Source organism: Hemitrygon akajei, chromosome 9, assembly GCF_048418815.1.
Source record: "Hemitrygon akajei chromosome 9, sHemAka1.3, whole genome shotgun sequence".
In the NCBI taxonomy this organism is placed as follows: Eukaryota; Metazoa; Chordata; class Chondrichthyes; order Myliobatiformes; family Dasyatidae; genus Hemitrygon; species Hemitrygon akajei.
The window spans coordinates 141,560,016-141,579,224 of NC_133132.1; the positions used below are offsets into that span (position 1 = coordinate 141,560,016).

Sequence of the window (19,209 nt, forward strand, 5' to 3'; positions counted from 1 at the left end):
TAAGAGATACAGGAAGGTAGTCACCCTTAAGTTGCAGGAAGCAGGTATCTGGCTGACTGACGAGGAGAATATCAGCCAGTGCAGAGTACCCTTGTGACAGTTCCCCTCAACAACAGGTGTACTGCTTTGGATACTGTTGGCGGGGGAGTGGGTGCGTGGAGGATAACCTAGCAGTGGAAAGCCACAGCAGTCAGGTCTCTGGCACTGAGTCTGGCTCTGTGACTCAGAAGGGAAGTGTGGGAGGGAAGTAGAGGTGAGCTGTAGGGGATTCACTAGTTAGGGGAACAGAAAGGAGGTTCTGTTGAAGAGAACAAGATTCCTGGATGGTTTGTTGCCTTCTGGGTGCCAATGTCAGGGACATCTCGGATTAAGTTTACAGCATTCTTAAGTTGGAGGGTGAGCAGCCAGTGGTCATGGTCCACATTGGTACCAATGGTTCAATTTAATGTCAGAGAATGCACACAATCTGAAATCCTTACTCTTCGTAGACATCCACAGGAGGATAAAAAGAATGAATGACAGAAAAAAGTTAGAACTCCAAAGACACCTTCCCATGCACAAGCATCAATCCTCCTCCGCTTCCCTTCCCCTCACTTGTTCTAACGAAAAGCATCAGCCCCCACCACCCACCATGCAAGCAATAACAATCCCGCAGAGACCATGATCTATAGTCCATGAAAACCTATTGTCCATCCCAACACTTCGACATCTCAACAGGCCTCTGTCTCACTAATGAGTGAGAGAGAGAGAGTGGGAGAGAGATATGGCTCCTGCCACAGTGGGAACAGAGGCCAACAGCTCACTGTTTCGATGTTACAGTTTGCAGCGTTGCTTATTTGAGTTCCGCCGACTTAAGAATGGGCAGACTCTCTCTCACCATTGAGATCGCTTGAGTACAGGGGCCTCTGACAGCTACACCCACTGTCTCAATGTTTCCATCTTCCACGATGCTTCAGTTGACAACATCAGCGAGGAATCGGGCTGTCCTCAGGGTTGCACTCTGAAGGCTGTGTATCTTTCAAGCCGCTTCTGGAGATCCCGAAACGCAAGCGGCTTGGACAGTTTTGAAGAGCAAGAACCCATCATCTGTGAAGAAGGTAATTTGAGTGCAGCTGTAGATCATGGACTCCAACAGGTCCCCAGGCACCTTGAAAAAGAAAGAAAATATGTGAAAACAGAAGATTTAAACTGCTTCACGGATGAACTCGAAGAAGTCGCCCAGGTCCACAAAAACTTCTGGTACCATCTTGAGCTCCTCCCAATCCAATGACATGGGTAGTATGGGTGACGAGGTCCTGACAAGTGAGTTCAGAGAGGTAGGTACTAAGTTAAAGGACAGGACTTCCATTGAGCTCAGCATTGCTACCCATGCCATGCGCTAGTGAGGCCAGTAGTACAAAGATCATGCATTTTAATATGTGGCTAAGGAGACGGTACAGGAGGGTGCTTCAGATTTTTCGATCATTGAGCCCTCTTCCAGGAAAGGTCGGACTTGAACAGAACAGACGGTTTGCACCTGAACTGGAGGAGGACTAATATCCTAGCAGGAAGGCTTGCTGGTGCTGCACAGGGGGGAGGGGTTTAAACTAGAGTTATAGGGAGATGATGGGAACCAGGGTGCCAGAACAGATAGTGGAGTGGTTGTGGAGAAAGATGTTGTTAAGCCCACATACATACAAGGTCAGGAATTGAAAGGTTGAGCATGGTGGGACTAATGTTCAGAGCTGTGCATTCTACAATACAAGGAGTCTTGCAGGAAAGGCGAATGAGCTTGAGGCATGGATCCACACATGGATTTTTGACATTGAAGCCATTAGTGTGACTTGGTGGCAGGACTGGCAGCTCAGTATTCCAGGGTTCTGTTGTTTTCGATGTGACAGAGCGGGAGGTATTAAAGCAGGAGGGGTGGCTTTACTAGTCGGGGAAAATGTCATGGCAGTGCTTAGTAAGGACAGACTGGAGAGCTCGTCTAGTGAGGCCTTATGAGAAGAACTGAGGAATAAGAAATAAGGAATAAGGGTTTTATTATAGATCATTCAACGGTCCACAGGATTTAGAGGAGCAAATTTGTAGTGAGATTGCAGACTTGCAAGAAGCATAAGGTTGTGATTGCAGGTGATTTTTAACTTTCCATATATTGACTGGGACTCCCATACTGTAAAAAGTCTGTTGTGAAAAAGATTGTCAAATTTCTTCAGTAAGTTTCCTTAATCAGAACATAAATGTTCCTTCAAAAGGAAGGAAAGATTTATGGAACCTTGCTTTTTGAGAGATATTGAGGCTCTGGTGAAGAAAAAGAATCAGGTGTATAGCAGGTATAGGCAGGTCGGAACAAGTGAGGGACTTGAGTATAAGAAATGCAAAAGAACATTAGGGAAGGAGACAGAGCAGGAGTTTCAGCAGGGGAACATTTAGCATTTAGTGATCATAATGCCATTAGTTTCAAAGTACATATAGAAAAAGATAGGTCTGGTCTTTCAGTTGAGATTCTGAATTTGAAAAAGGCCAGTTTTGATGGCATCAGAAAGGATCTGGCAAATGTGGATTAGGACAGGCTGTTTCCTGACAATGGTGTACTATATTTGGTAGGTGGGAGGCCTTCAAAAGTGAAATGCAGAGAGTACAGAGTTTGTGCGTTCCTGTCAGAATAAAAGGTAAGGATAACAGATTTACGGAACCTTGCTTTTTGAGAGATATTGAGGCTCTGGTGAAGAAAAAGAATAAGGTACATAGCAGGTATAGGCAGGTCGGGACAAGTGAGGGACTTGAGTATAAGAAATGCAAGAGAACATTAAGGAAATCAGGAGTGCTAAGAGAAGGCTTGAGGTTGCTCCAGCAGACAAGATGAAGGAGAATCCTCAGGATTTCTACAGAAATATTAAGAGCAGAAGGATTGCAAGGGGCAAAATTGGTCCACTGGAAGATCAGAGTGGTAATCTATTCATGGAGCCAAGAGAGATGGGGGAGATCTTAAATGTAGTTTTTGACATCAGTATTTACTGAGGAGACTGATGCTTCTATAGAATAGGGCAAAGCAGCACAAGGTCATGGACACGATACAGATTACTGAGGATGATGTGTTCACCGTCTTGAGGCAAATTAGGGTGAATAAATCCCTATGGCCTGACGGTGTGTTCCCTTGGACTCTGTGGGAGGCTAGCGCAGAAATTGCAGGGGCCCTGGCAGAGGTATTTAAAACATCTTTAGCCGCAGGTGAGGTGCCAGAGAATTGGAGGATAGCTAATGTTGTCCTATTGCTTAAGAAAAATACCCATCAAATTATAGGCCTGTGAGCCTGATGTCAGTAGTTGTAAAGTAATTGGAAGGTATTCTAAGGGACTGGATATATGAGTATTTGGATAGATAAGGACTCTTTAGGGATAGTCAACATGGCTTTGTGTGTGGTAGGTCATGTCTAACCAATTTTATAGAGTTTTTCAAGGAAGTTACCAGGAAAGTTGACAGTGGATGTTGCCTTGTGGACTTTATCAAGGCCTTTGATAAGGTCCCATGTGGGAGGTTGATCAAGAAGGTTCAGTCGCTTAACGTTCAGGATGAGGTAGTAAATTGGATTAAATATTGGCTTCATGGAAGAAGCCAGAGAGTGGTTGACTTTCTGAGTGGAGGCCTGTGCCTAGTGGTGTGCAGCTGGGATCGGTGCTGGGTCCATTGTTATGTGTCATCTATATCAACAACCTGGATGATAATGTGGTTAACTGAATTGGCAGATTTACAGATGACACCAAGATTGGGGGTGCGGTGGACAGTGAAGGCTATCATGGTTTGCAGCGGGATCTGGATCAGCTGGAAAAATGGGCTGAAAACTGGCAAATGAATTTAATGCAGAGAAGTGTGAAGTGATGAACTTTGGGAGGACCAACCAGGGTAGGTCTTACATGGAGGGATTTCAGAATACAGATCCATAATTTCTTGAAAGTAGTGTCACAGGGAGATAGTGTCATAAAGAATGCTTTTGGGATATTTGCCTTCATAAATTAATGTATTGTGTACAGGAGCTGGGATGTTCTGTTGAAATTGTATAAGTCATTGGTGAAGACTCATTTGGAGTATTGTATGCTGTTTTGGTCACCTACCTACAGGAAAAATGTACATGAGATCAAAAGGGAGCAGAGAAAATTTACAAGGCCGTTGTTAGGACCTGAGGACCTGAGTTATAGGGAAAGGTTGAATAGGTTAGGACTTTATTCCCTAGAACATAGAATATTGGGTGGAGATTTGATAGATGTACAGTATACAAAATTATGAGGGGTATAGATAAGTTAAATGCAAGCAGGCTTTTTCCACTGAGGTTGGGTGAGATTACAACCAGAGGTCACAGTATAAGGGTGAAAGGGAAAAGGTTTAAGGGGAACAGAGGGGGGGGGGACTTGTTCACTCAGAGGGTGGGGAGAGTGTGGAACGAGCTGCCAGTGCAAGTCCTGGATGCAGGGTCAATTTCAACATTTAAGAACATTTGGATAGGTACATGGATGAGAGAGGTATGAAGGGTTATGGTCTGGGTGCAAATGAAGGGAGATTAATGGAATGGCACAGATTAGATAGGCCAAAGGGCCTATTTCTATGCTGTAGTGTTCTATGACTTTATGAAAACACATTGTGGACTTTACCCCTATTAAACACTATGTTGTCAGGACAAATCAGAAACCATGACTGACTGAAGAGGTTCATGCACTGCTTAGGAATCAGGATGCTGCCTTCAGGTAGGGTGATAAGATGACTCTATGGTCAGCAGGAACCACACTCTTCCATGCCATCAGGATGGTAAAGTGAGAGTACTCACAAAAAATTCACAGCCATTTCTGTGACACCAGGGATGCGTGGCACATATGGCAAGGTATACAAATCCTAACTGATTACAAGTCCACCTGCACGTCAACGACAGTGACACCTCCCTGACTGCCTTCTATGCACAATTTGACACCACGAATCTAACAACTTTCTACAAGAGCACCATCAAGGATGTCTTGTCTGTCTGCATCATTGAGGCAGTGTGGAAACTGCAAGGCATCGGATCACAAGACACCACCGAGGATAGTAAAAGCCGGGGGTCTCTCTATGCCTATTTGTGACATTTACCAGGAGTGTTGTATATGAAAGACCCAAAGCATTGTTGAAGATTCCTGCCAACCATCCCACAATCTTTTTGATTTACTACCGTGCAGGAGCGTCAGGACTAGCACTGCCAGACTGAGTAACAGCTTCTTCCCGCAAGCTGTGAGACTAATGAATACTTTGCCACCACTGAGGGCTTGTCATTAAGACAGCTGCTGTGCTGTTTACTGTTTACCTATGTTGTGCACTACATATGCATTTTGGATTATGTTTTATTAATTTGTGGTAATATTTTGTTTTACGTGCTGCGAGTGATATATGTGTATTGTGGGCACACCATGGTCTGAATTAACACTATTTTGTTTGGTTGTATCTGTACAGTCAGATGATAATGAACTTGAACGTTACCTTGTCACTTCTCTTCATCTGCTTCTCACACCTTAAAAGCGCTATAAATCTTCACTACTGCTCCTTTCTGTATGTCACTGAAATAGCCTGTTATGTTAAAGACTTGATGTAAATAAAGGTCAAGCAGCATGTACAGATAGAGTAAAAAGCTCAAACAACACACACAAAATGCTGGTGGAACACCCTGGAGTCTTGGCCCGAAACGTCAACAGTGCTTCTTCCTATAGATGCTGCCTGGCCTGCTGTGTTACACCAGCATTTTGTGTGTGTTGTTTGAATTTCCAGCATCTGCAGGTTTCCTCGTGTTTGCTCTGTAGAGTAAAAAGCTGCCCTTTTGACTTGGCAGATAGAAAGATCTGTTAAATTGTGGAGACTGAGTGAAGGGTTTCAGAAAATGATTTTAAACAGATATGAGAGAAGAGAGAGCAAGAGTCTCATCTGTGTTCAGATGAATGGAGACAATGAGATAAACCTTGTTGCATACGGAATAGTTGGGTTAAAAGGGACAATTATTATCAGGATTATAAATATGTATTATAAATATATTTTTCATCTCAAGAAAAACGTAGTTTTAAGATATGCAATGTGGAATATAATGAGCACACAGATCTGATTTTTATATGTAAATTTGATACCGGTTCAGAATGTGGTTTTAAATGGCTCATTTTATGCTTTCCTGGTTTATGAAACATTTTGAGATGTGAAACCTTTCCTTGCCATGCAGTATTGTGAACTTAAAATGAATTGTTCATTTTATTGTGAAGTGACCAAATTTTTGTGTTAATTTTTTTCATGTGGGTTACTTTAATTTCTTTGATGTAATTAATGGATCCAGGTAAATAACAATACGTCTGAGCATTACGGGCTAACTAATATTAGACATATATTGACATGATAACATATGAGCCTCAAATCTATATCCTTATAATAAAAAGCCAAGGATAAACTTTATTTGCCATATACATGTATTAGGGATTTGCTGTGGTGCATTGGCATAACATGCAACAAAACCAACATTCAATAATTATAAGCAATAAAGAATGATGAAACAATAGAGGTTAAAGTACGGATATGGATTAAAAAGTGCAAAAATATAAGTACCAGCATGTATTTATAATGTAACCAGCATTATATTAAGTGATTTTAAAGTATTTGCAGTGCAGTGTCTAGGGTAATAGATAGAATCGGGGGTGGGGGAGGAGGGTTGCTAACTGGAATTAACTGATCAGCTTAACTGCCTGGAGGAAGAAACTTTTAAGGAGGCGTAATTTTTTCTGTGGCTGTTTTAATAGCTCTATAGTGTTTTCCAGAAGGAAGCTTTTGGAAAAGGCTGTTTCCTGGGTGGGTAGTGTCTGCAAAGATTTTTCATGCCCGCCTCTTTGTCGTGGACACATACACAACCTGCAGTGGTGGTAGACTGCAGCCAGTGATTTTTTCCTGTTGTCCTGACAGTTCACTGTAGTTTTCACATGTAGTGAGAGAATGCTGCACCAAACCAGTCAGTAGCGGATGCCATGAGGAAGCAGTGTAGAATTGCACCAGTATATTCTGGGGAAGATGGAATTTTACCAATTTTACCAAGTATGTAGTCTGAGCCTTTTTATCAATGAAAGAGATACGCTGGGCTGATGCCTCCGTTGGTTAGAGTTGACCATGGATATTGCACCCTAGCTGTCTAGATTACAAGCCTGGGCTGTATGATATGGAGAGCAAACCTGTGTAGCAAACTCTTCCTCTCTGCGCATCTAATGAACCCAAAGGAACGGCAGAGACTGATACAGTTTGGTACCAGCAGTGTCACAGGAGTTGCTGGTCAACATTGACCTCAATGTAGGACTGTCTTTGTGATTCCAGCTCTGGATTTTTCCCTCAGGGTTTACTCCCGAAGCCTTCCCCATGAGTGGATGTAGCCGGAAGGCAACAGAGGTTTGAGATCAGAATTTTCCATCTCCTAAATGAGCAGTCACCACGGCTGATGAGCCCCATCTGCCCAAAGCAACTGGTTTTAAGGTACCAGTAACCCATCTTTGCCCTTTCTCCTGTCAGTAGAAATGGTTCTAGCAGGCTTAGCTAAACCACACGTGAAGGCCAGGAGCTGGACTTGGTTATCAGGGTCTATTTGAGGCGCACGCCATTTTATAGGTAATGGGAGCTTGTCTCCATTGCCACCCCCCCCCCAGCTATAAAAACCTTAAGGAACCAAAAGAGATATGAAGGACATTTAAAAAAAATACTCTGTGGCTTAAAGTACCCATTTGCCTTGAAAAATTACATTAAAAAACTGCAGGTGGTAGAATCTGAAGTTAAAATATAAATTACTGTATTCACAGAGCAGATCAGTGAGCATCTGTGGAAAGAGAAGCAGAGTTAATGTTTCAAGTTGAAAGCCCTTTATCAGACCTTCCATTCTGGGACACAGCGATACAGCCTGATGGGTTTGCAATACACCACCAAGATAGGACTGCTGAGTCTTTCTGAGGCAGAGGAAGTGGAGTATGCTTCATGATCAACTCCTTGTGGTATACAGACGCTGTGGTGCTGTGTCAGTCCTGTTCACCCAACCTGGAACATCTCAAGATCAAGTGTCATCCATTTTATCTGCTGCAGGAGATTTCAGTGATCATCTTGCTAGTGGCGTGCATCCCATGACAGGCCAGTGCAAAACAAGTTCTGGACAAATTGAGTGATATAATCAACAGACATGAAACAGTGCATCCTGATCCCATCTCTCTCATTTTGCTTTTGACCAGGTCAGCTTGAAAAAGTCTCTAATTAATTATTATGAACAAATCACTCCTAGTATCAGAGGAACCAACATACTGGACCACTGTTAGACCACCATCAAGAGTGCTTACTGTGCTATCCAATGCCCACACAGATAAGTCTGATTATCTGGCTGCTCTTCTACTCTCTGAGCATAGGCAGAGACTGAAGACTGCAGCAGCGGTAGTGAGGACCAAGAAGGTTTGTACAAGGGAGGCACAGGAGCGCTTGCAGAATTGCTTTGAACTGGTAGGAGAATGTATTCAGGGATTCATCTTCAAGTCTCAATGAGTATGCTACATTTGTCACTAACTTCATTAAAACTTGTGTGGATAAATGTGTGCCTGTGAGAACTTACTGTGCATACCCAAATCAAAAGCCATGGATAAACTAGGAGGTTTGTTGTCTGCAGAGGGCTAGATCTGTGGTGACCCAGGTCTATACAAGAAAACCGGGTACGGCTTGCAAAGGGCTATCTCAAGAGCAAAGGAACAATTCTGAATAAGATTGGAGGTAGAATTGGATGCACATCAACTCTGGCAGGGTGTGCAGGCCATTACTTCCTACAAAGTGAAACCTAATATCATTAATGGCAGTGATGCTTCACTTCCAGATGAGCTCAACACCTTTTATGTTTGCTTTGAAAGGGAGAATAAAGCTACAGCTATGAGGATCCCTGCAACACCCAGTGACCCTCTGATCTCTGTCTCGGAGGCCAACATCAGGCTGTCTTTCGAGAGGGTGAACTCTTGGAGGCAACAGGCCCCAATGGATTACCTGGTTGGGCTCTGAGAACCTGTACCACTCAACTGGCAGGGGTGTTAAAGACATCTTTCAATCTCTCATTGCTATGGCCCGAAGTTCCCACCTGCTACAAAAGGGCAACAATTATACCAGTGCCCAAGAAGAGCAGAGTGAGCTGCCTGAATGACTCTCATTCAGTAGCACTCACATTGACGTCCAGTGGCACTAGCATCTGAAGTGCTTTGAGGTTGGCTATGGCTAGAATTAACTCCTGTCTCAGCAGGAATCTGGACCCACTGCAATTTGCCTGTCACCACAGTCGGCCTATAGTGGACACAACCTCATTGGCTCTTCACACAGCCTTGAACCTAACATATCGATGCAGCTACAAAGAAGGCATGATAGCAGCTATATTTCATTAGGAGTTTGAGGAGATTTGCTTTGTCACCAAAGACACCCTCAAATTTCTACAGATGTACAGTGGAGAGCATTCTAACTCTCTGTATCACCATCTGGTATGGGGGTGGGGGGAGGTGGCTACAGGACAGGATTGAAGTAAGCTGCAGAGAGTTGTAAACTTAATCAGCTCCATCATCTTATTTCATACACATTTTTTTAATTACATTTGCCAGTGATATTAAACCTGATTCTGCGTTGTTAGTACTCAACTGCCTTATTTCATGGTCTAAATTTTATCTCTGAAACCATATTCCTTCCCAGTGCATCTTATGTGATATAAATGATAATATTACTCAAAAACTTCACTTATTTGCAATCTACAATTTAAAAAATTGTAATGTGGAAAACTGATAGAGGGATGCTGTACATGTTCGGCACAGCATTGTGGGCCGAAGGGCTTGTATTGTGCTGTAGTTTTTCTGTGTTTCTGTGATTTATAATTAACTTATTTTATGATATCTGATTCTTGTAACACAAATGAATGCTTATGAAATATTCTAATTAAACTGTAAATTGGATTTTTTTTTGTTTCAGGGTAAACTAGCTACTCACAGTTGTCCACCTTATGCCTTAGCTTGGGCTTTAAACAGCATTGTAGCTGCTGGATGTGATAAGAAAATCATTGCCTATGGAAAGGAAGGCCACATTATCCAACAGTTTGATTATGGTCGAGATTCTACAGAGAAGGAGTTCACAGTAGCTGCCACCAGCCCCAGTGGACAGTCTGTAGTCATTGGAAGCTATGACAGGTAACATTGAGTTATTGAGTCCGAGAAAGGCACAGCACAGAAGCAGGCCATTCGGCCCATCCATTCATGCTGAAACATTTAATCTGCATACTGCCATCAACCTACACTGTGGCTATAGCCCTCCATATACTGTGTACCTAACAAAACATCTCTTAATGTTGAAACTGACCCCACATCCAACACTTACACTGGTAGCTTGTCCCATATTCTCACCACACTCTGAGTGAAGAAGCTCCTGTCTATTCCCCTTAAACATTTTACTTTTCACCCTTATACCATGACCTCGAGTTCCAATCTAACCCAACCTCAGTGGAAAAAGCCTGCTTGCATTACCCTATCTATACCCCTCATAATTTTGTATACTGTACCTCTACCAAATCTCCTCTTAATTTTCCACATTCTAAGGAATAAAGTCCTAACCTATTCAATCTTTCCTTATAACTCAGGTCCTCCAGATCCAGCAACATCCTTGTAAATTTTCTCTGCTCTCTTTCAATCTTATTTACATCTTTTCTGTAAGTAGGTGACCAAAACTGCACACAATACTCCAATTTAGGCCTTATCAATGTCGTATACAACTTAACATTCCATCTCCTGTACTCAGTGCTTTAATTTATGAAGGCCAATATACCAAAAGCTTTCTTTATGACACTATCTACCTATGACACCACTTTCAATGAATTATGGACCTGTATTCCCAGATCCCTTTGTTCTATCACACTCAACAGTGCCCTGCCCTACACTGTGTAAGTCCTACCCTGGTTGGTCCCACTGAAGTTCAACACCTCGCACTTGCCTGCATTAAATTCCATCTGCCAGTTTTCAGACCATTTTTGCAACTGCTCCAGATCCCGTTACAAGCCATGGTAGCCTTCCTCACTGTCCACTACACCCACAAAACTATAATCTTGATGTCATCAGCAAATTTGCTGATCCAGTTAATCACATTATCATCCAGATTGCTGATATAGATGACAAACAAAGGACCCAACACTGATCCCTGCAGCACTCCACTAGTCACAGGCCTCCAGTTAGAGGGGCAACCATCTACTGCCATTCTCTGGCTTTTCCCACAAAGTCAATGTCTAATCCAATTCACTACCTCATCTTGAATGCCAAGTGACTAAACCGTCTTGACTAAACCGTCTTGACCAACCTCTCTTGTGGGACCTTGCTAATGTCCATTTAGACAATGCCTACTGCCTTGCCTTCATCCCACTTTCCTCAAAAAACTCAAGTTTTTTTAGCCATGACCTACCATGTATAAAGCCATGTTGATTATCCTTAATCAGTCCATATCTATCCAAATATTCATATATTCAGTACTTTAGAATACCTTCCAGTAAATTTCCCACTACTGATGTCAGGCTCACTGGCCTGTAATTTCCTGGTTTATATTTAGAACCTTCCTTAAGCGATGGAACAATATTGCCTATCCTCCAATCCTCTGGTATATCATCTGTCGCTCAGGAGGATTTAATTATCTCTGCTTGCACCCCGGCAGCTTCTGCACTTGCCTCCCACAAGGTGTGAGGGAGCATGTTGTTAGGACTTGGGGATTCATCCACCCCAATTTTCCCCAGGATGGCAAACACCTCCTCCTCTGTAAGCTGTATAGGGTCAGCAAGTCGATGCTGCTTTGCCTCATTTCTATAGACCCTGTGACCATCTCCTGAGTAAATACAGATGCAAAAAAGTCATTTAAGATCTCCCCCCATCTCTTTTGGCTCTAAACACTGATTACCATTTTGATCTTCCACAGGACCAATTATGTCCCTTGCAATCCTTTTGCTCTTAACATAGCTGTAGAACCTCTCAGGATTCTCCTTCAACTTGTGTACTAGGACAACTTCATGCCTTCTTTTAGCCCTCCTGATTTCTTTCTTAAGTGTTCTCTTATATTTCCTATAGTCCATAAGCACCTCATAATGCCTATACTTGCTGTATACTTCCTTTTTTTCCCACCAGGGCCTCAATATCTCAATATCTCTTGAAAATCAAGACAGGCATGTGCAAGCTTTGTACTCTCAAAATTTCAGTTTTGAAGGCCTCCCACTTACCAAGTACACTTTTGCCAGAAAACAGCCTGTCTCAATTTACACTTACCAGATCCTTTCTAATATCATCAGAATTGGCCTTCCTCCAATTTAGAACTGCAACCCAAGGACCAGACCTATCTTTTTGCATATTTACTTTGACTCTAATGGCACTGTGGTCACTAGATGCAAAGTGTTCCCTTACACAAACTTCTGTCACCTGCCCTGTCTCATTCCATAATAGCAGATCCAGTATTGCATGCTCTCTCATTGGGACTTCTACATACCGATGGAAGAATCTTTCTTGAACATCATAAACAAAGTACATTTACTGATGAAGTGCTTTGGCAATTTGTTGAGCAAACCTACAGTGCCCTGAGAGAATTTAAATAAATTAAAACTCACTTCAGAAGTTACAGAAAATCACTGAACGTGACCAAGAATTGATCCAAGTCACAGTCTTTTAACAAGGGGAGGGGAGTTTAGAATCAAACAGCACAGGTTTCAGATGAGAGGGGAGAAATTTAAAGATGATCTGAAGGATAGGTTTTGCATACAAAGAGTAGTGGTTAATTGCAATGAACTGTCAGAAGAGGTGATGGATCGTGCCATTTTCTCACTCTTTTTGTTTAATCTAATTGATTGAATAGTTCCATATAACAAAATTGAATACACTGAACTTACTCTTCATTGGTTTGCTACTAATTTTATTTTGAATTTAACTTCATCATATTTTTTTTACTTCCTATTTTGGATGTTATGTGTGACAAGTTTGTTTCCAGTGTATGGTTGAAATTAAATGTTTTCTTGCAGGCTCAGGGTTTTAAATTGGAGTCCTCGTAGAAGTGCTTGGGATGAGTCTCGACCAAAGGAGATCCCAAACCTTTACACTATTACTACCTTAGCTTGGAAAAAGGATGGTTCTAGACTTTGTGCGGTTGGTACTCAAAGAATACATATTCTTTATCAAAAGTTATTTTTGTGCTTTGGAAGTAAATCTGTCATCATATCTGTTTTTACATATGGAACAACTGCAATGACTTATTTCTGCCTTGAGGATAGATTGAAAAAATGTGTAATTTCTTCCATATGCTACATTTAGAATGGGATACATAATAGTTTTGTTTACAGAAAATTTGAATGACCATAGTGTTTTCCATTTTATATTTAGTTAAGCACTTTTGTTAAAATTATTGAGGAGGAGCATATTAGAAATCCACTTCTTAAATTGCAGGGCACACTTTGTGGAGGAGTCGAACAGTTTGATTGCTGTCTACGTCGTTCTATTTATAAGAACAAATTTGAAATGACGTATGTTGGCCTCAGTCAGGTTAGTAGAAAGACTTGTTTTTTTTTAAAAATCATTGATGCTACAGAGAAGACATGATAATTTTAGTTTGTATTTGTTGGTGTATAGTCAAAAATAGCTGTTCATTACCAGTACTATCAAGCCTGTCTCCTTACTTACGGCAACCTGTGACAAGGACAAGAATATGTTTTGTTGCTAAGGTTGCTTGAAGGAATCTCAGTCACTCCCATACTTCATCAAACCTACCTTCCACTATTATTCTCATATTGAACCCAAAACTTGAAATTGGTATACTAATGTATTTACTTTAGTACTGAAGTTAGACATTTATAACAAAAGATCAAGTCAAATCTTCTGTATGCTTATTGTTACTTCAAAATATATTTCTATGTTCAATCTATTGGCAATGGAAACATCCCATAATTAATTTTAATGCAATCTAAACTGTTCTCTGCATAGGGTCAATCAATAGGTCTTGTAAATCATAACTTGGAAGTTAGGTAATGTCCAAATAAATGACAAAACACATACAGTTCATCATGTTACTATGTCCTGTGGGGGATCTTGGTTATTTTTGATCTTTGGCTTCTTTTAGGAGTTCAAGAATGAGTGAGAAATGTTGATTCTTCATGATCATTTATTTTAAAGCTCAAACAAGTGACAGATATTATGTAAACAAAAAACAGTGATACAAAGCAGATGGAAGACGAGAAATTAAAGATATTCAATATGGTGCTTTTGAAAAATCTATCACCTTTATATTCCAGATAACAGAACTTCCTTAGATAACATAATCCAGTCAAAAGGCTAGACAATTATAACACATGTATAATATGCTAATACTTAGCTAATTAAAAAATGAAAAGTTGTCCAACTATTATATAAATGCTATACTGCCTTCTGCCAGTAAATGTGGACAAAATACCACATGCTATGAACAATACATGGGTTTGTTAGAGATGCAAATTGTTAAAAATACAAGTTATCTCAATAAGAAGGAAACTACAATTACTGATTCCAAAACCTGTAAAGGTACTGTACTTAATTATTTCAAGCATTCCTATAAAGCGAACTGAGTAAATTCAGGGCAGGCAATGCTGTCTTTCTTTTCTATTCAGGTTATAGTAAGGAATCTTTCCACTGGTACCAGGGTGGTGCTGAAATCCCATTATGGATATGAAATTGATGAAGTGAAGATCATGGGAAAAGATCGATTCTTGGTGGCTCATACTACTGACACATTACTTCTAGGTGATTTGGCCACCAATAAACTTAGTGAGGTACTGTGAGAATTCAAATATCTATCTTTGCATTAGATTTATCAATTACCTTGAAGCTTATGCAGGTATATTCCTTTTTTAATCTACATCTTGTTTATGTAATAATGCACACCAAGAACAGATTGTTAAGTCCATTCATACCAAGGAGGTGAGCCATTTACTTGTTTCTGTTCTGTTGAACATCCAATCAAGATGTGAATATATGCTAGTAATGCTCTAAGATCCTGGAATGACCTTCTGGCTTTCTGTGAGGCTCCTGAGATGGACTTTAATGTCTCCCAAGTTCTTTAATCGAAAAATATACTTCCACTTCTGCTGATTCTAGCTTCAGTGATATAGATCCTTGGGGAGAAAATGTACTTCATTATCCAACTTGTGTGAAGCAATATGATATTGCCAGGATATTTAAATGTATAACAACTGAGCACAATTCTGTTCCTTTTCAAAGGGAATGGAATAAAAATCAAGAATGGGCACCATCACTGAATAAAATTATCCTATATATAACTGCATTTTTTGAGCAGTGTTAAGATTAACTATTAGTATTTTAAGAGCAAGCTCTTTTTGTTTCTGATAAGATTATTATTTCAATAGACTATGTTCACTGATATTATTGGATTTGTATCTGTGATTTTCATTGCTAGAAATATGATTTTAATTAAGGCATCAGTTTGATAGGAAAGTAACCTTATCATGGTAGTTATAATGAAAGTAACACCAATTGTGAGCTAGACCAGGTAACTTATCTGCTGCCTAAGTCTTGGAATGATGTTGTAGGGAAGGAAGAGAAAAAATAAATTGCATTATTTAACTACTTGGAATTCAAAATTATGCAATACAATTTGTCATTAAAATGCTGTTTGGTTTGAAGTTCCTGTTTAATTTATCAAATATGTCTTTAACATTTTTAATAAGCAATTTTTTGCAATCATATGATCTATTTATGTACAAATAATGTACGGTAAATGCTACTTCTAAGACAGGAATTCAATTTCTTTTTGAGATTTCGTGAACTCTCATTTCTACAAGTGCAAAACAACTTCATGTTCCCATTGAGGAAATTGGTAATAAGCTAATTTCAGGTCATAGCATTCCTACACCACAGGGCTGTGTGCTTAGCCCCCTGCTCTACTCAATTCACACCCATGCCTATGTGGCTAAGTACAGCTGCAACACCATATACATGTTGGAGTGGGTGATGATGAATCTGCATACAGCAGGGAGATTGAAAATTGGGCTGAATGGTGTAATAATAACCACCTCTCACTTAATGTCAATAAGACCAATGGACTGATTGTAGACTTCAAGAGAGGGAAACCAGAGGTCCATGATCCAGTACTCATTGGAGTATCAGAGGTGGAGAGGGTCAGTAACTTAATTCCTGGATGTCACTATCTCAGAAGACCTGTCCTGGGCCCATCATATAAGTATAATTGCAAAGAAAGCACAACACTGCCTCTACTTCCTCTGGAGTCTGCAGAGATTCAGCATGCCATCAAAAACCTTGGCAAACTTCTATAGATGTGAAGTGTAAGGTGTATTGATTGGCTGCATTATGGCCTGGTATGGGAACACGGTATGGTATGGGCCTTTGAGCAGAAAATCCTACAAAAGGTAGTGGATTCAGCCAGTGCATCATGGTTAAAGCCCTCCCAACCATTGAGCACATCTACATGAAACATTGCCGTAAAAACGCAGCATCCAACGTGGACAATCCTCACCACCCAGGACGTGCTCCTTTCTCCCTCCTGCAATCAAGTAGAAGGTACAAGTGCCTCAGGACTCGCACCAACAGGTTCACAAATAGTTACCTCTCCATCAGACTGTTGAACAAAAGGGGATAGCTACACTAATTCTATTTCTGGTGTTCTCACAACGGATGGTCTCACTTTAAGGACTCTTTATCTTGTTATTTCATGCTCTTATTTATTTATTTATCTATCTATCTATCTATCTATCTATTTATTTATTTATTGCTTTTTACTTATTTTTGCATTTGCACAGTTTGTTGCTGATTGATCCTGTTTACTGTTACTGTTCTATAGATTTGCTGAGAATGCCTGCAGGAAAAAATATCTCAGGGTTGTATGTGGTGACATGTATGTACTCTGATAATAAATTTTATTTTGAACTTTGAACTTTTCTACTTTGTTTTAGGTTGCTTGGCAAGGTTCTGGTGGAAATGAGAAACTTTACTTTGACAATGAAAATGTAAGTTTATTTTGATTTTAAAAATTTTATGTTGAATTTATGTTTGGGCACAAAACATTTGTTCTTTTGTATAAATAAGTACATGTCATTCTTGATAACATTGAAATAGTATGGTATTTTCTACTGTAAAGAAGTGAACTATTAACATAAATATAATAATAGTCAGAGGCTTTTCCCCAGAGCTGAACTGGCTAGCACAAAAGGGCACAGTTTTAAGGTGCTTGGAAGTAGGTACAGAGGAGATGTCGGGTAAGTTTTTTACTCATTTAGAGTGGTAAGTGCGTGGAATGGGCTGTTGGTGATGGTGGTGGAAGTGGATACCATGGGGTCTTTTAAGAGACTCCTGGACAGGTATATGGAGCTCCGAAAAATAGAAGCTTATGGGTAACCCTAGGTCATTTCTCAGGTAAGGACATGTTCGGCACAGCTTTGTGGACCAAAGGGCCTGTATTGTGCTGTAGGTCTTCTATCTTCCTATAATATAAACTTACTCCAGAGCTGCATTGTACATTCAACCAAAATACCACCTGCAAATGCACCTCAACTATACTAAAGGGCACCACGGTAGCTTTGCGGTTAATACAACACTTACAGCTCAGGGTATTGAAGTTCAACGTTCAATTCTGGTGCCATCTGTAAGGAGTTTGCACATTCTCCTCATGACAGCATGGGTTTCCTTTGGGTGCTCTGGCTTCCACCCACAGTCCGAAGATGTATCGGTTAGTAGGTTAATCGGTCATTGTGTATTTTCCTGTGATTAGGCAGTGTTAAATAGGTGGGTTGTGAGGTGGTGCAGCTTGTTGGCTCAGAAGGGCCTGTTCTGCGCTGTATCTCAATAATAAAAAAAATTTTTAAAAATGAAATGGCAATTGGTAGAAATCTGGGAACCTGGTTGGTTGAATTATTTCTTTTATGAGTTTGTCAAGCTAATTTCCCGACCTGAGGGATGATGCAGTTAGTGGAAATCATCCCAGGCCTAAGATTTCACTGAGGGTGTTCCTTACACAGTGTCTTAGGTGCAACTATCTTCCAGTTTTTTGTTAATGATCTGTTTCCAACATCAGTGGATATGTAATTCAATTCGTAACTCCCCTGTAAATAAAGACCATGTCAGCAAGAAGCAAGGGCTGATAGGTGAGAGTAACATTTAGCAATGGCAATAACCATCTACAGCAAGAGAGAGTCCAATTACCTGCCCTTGATATTTAATACCATTACCACGAATGAGTCCATTAACATCCTGTAGGTCACTACTGACTAGAAACTCGGCTGGACTCTGCATGAGCATGCTGTGATATGTAACTCACCTTTTCACCATCTGCAAGGCACATCAGAGAGTGACTCTTCATTTGGCTGGCCGTGTGCTGCCCTAACAACACCTGAGAAACTCAACACCGTCCAATTCAAAGTAACCCAACTGAGGAGAACTCCATCCATCCATCCATCCCTTCACAACCATCTATATAACGCATCATCTACAAAATGTACAGAGGTTACTCAGTTTGACCACTTTCATAGTATCTTCCAAACCTGTCAGCTATATCGAGTATCTAAACAAGTAAACAGGAATGCAATCTCTTGTATGTGCTACTTCAGGTTACACATCATCAAGGAGGTGGAAGATGTTGATCAGATGTACACAACCCTTCATTGTGCTGGGTTTAAAATTTTTTTATCTATGCATTGTGAAAGTACTTCAAGAGTACTACAGTTGTTCAATGTGTGGCTCATCAGTACCTTCTTAAGGGCATTTAAAGATGACAATAAATGCTGGGCATATAATAGAATACAAGTAAAGAAAATACAAGTTTGCTAGGTCTTCTGGCACATGTTTATTAAATTAATTTCTTTTAAATAACTTTTTCATTATTTCATTTGCTATTGCCCCTAAATTGTTGTAATAGTAAGCTGGATCAGATGCCTTACTATGTGAAACATTTTAAAAAATGGTGTGCAGATACAATATGTTCTTAGGAAAACTTTATTAATGGACATTTGGAGTATAAAAGTTTTTATTGAACCCTTCACAGGGTGAACCCAAGACCACACCTGCAGTATGTTTCTAGTTTTGGTTTCCGTACTTAAAGATGTATAAGCCTGTATTGAACATGGTGAATAACACAGATCACTAGGTTGATTCTTGGGATGAAGAAGTTGACGGACGAAGAAAGATTGAA

General features: G+C 40.4%; 1 protein-coding gene across 2 annotated transcripts in view; it reads left to right on the forward strand.

Moving 5' to 3' along the window:
• ift172 (intraflagellar transport 172) overlaps positions 1–19,209 on the forward strand; it is a 184,771-nt gene that overhangs the window by 39,141 nt on the left and 126,421 nt on the right. For both annotated transcript variants that reach the window (XM_073057150.1, XM_073057151.1), the window contains exons 8-12: positions 9,982–10,196; positions 13,046–13,169; positions 13,467–13,562; positions 14,660–14,821; positions 16,979–17,032. In XM_073057150.1, coding sequence (XP_072913251.1) covers positions 9,982–10,196; positions 13,046–13,169; positions 13,467–13,562; positions 14,660–14,821; positions 16,979–17,032 — 651 coding nt within the window. The remainder of the gene's footprint in view (positions 1–9,981; positions 10,197–13,045; positions 13,170–13,466; positions 13,563–14,659; positions 14,822–16,978; positions 17,033–19,209) is intronic.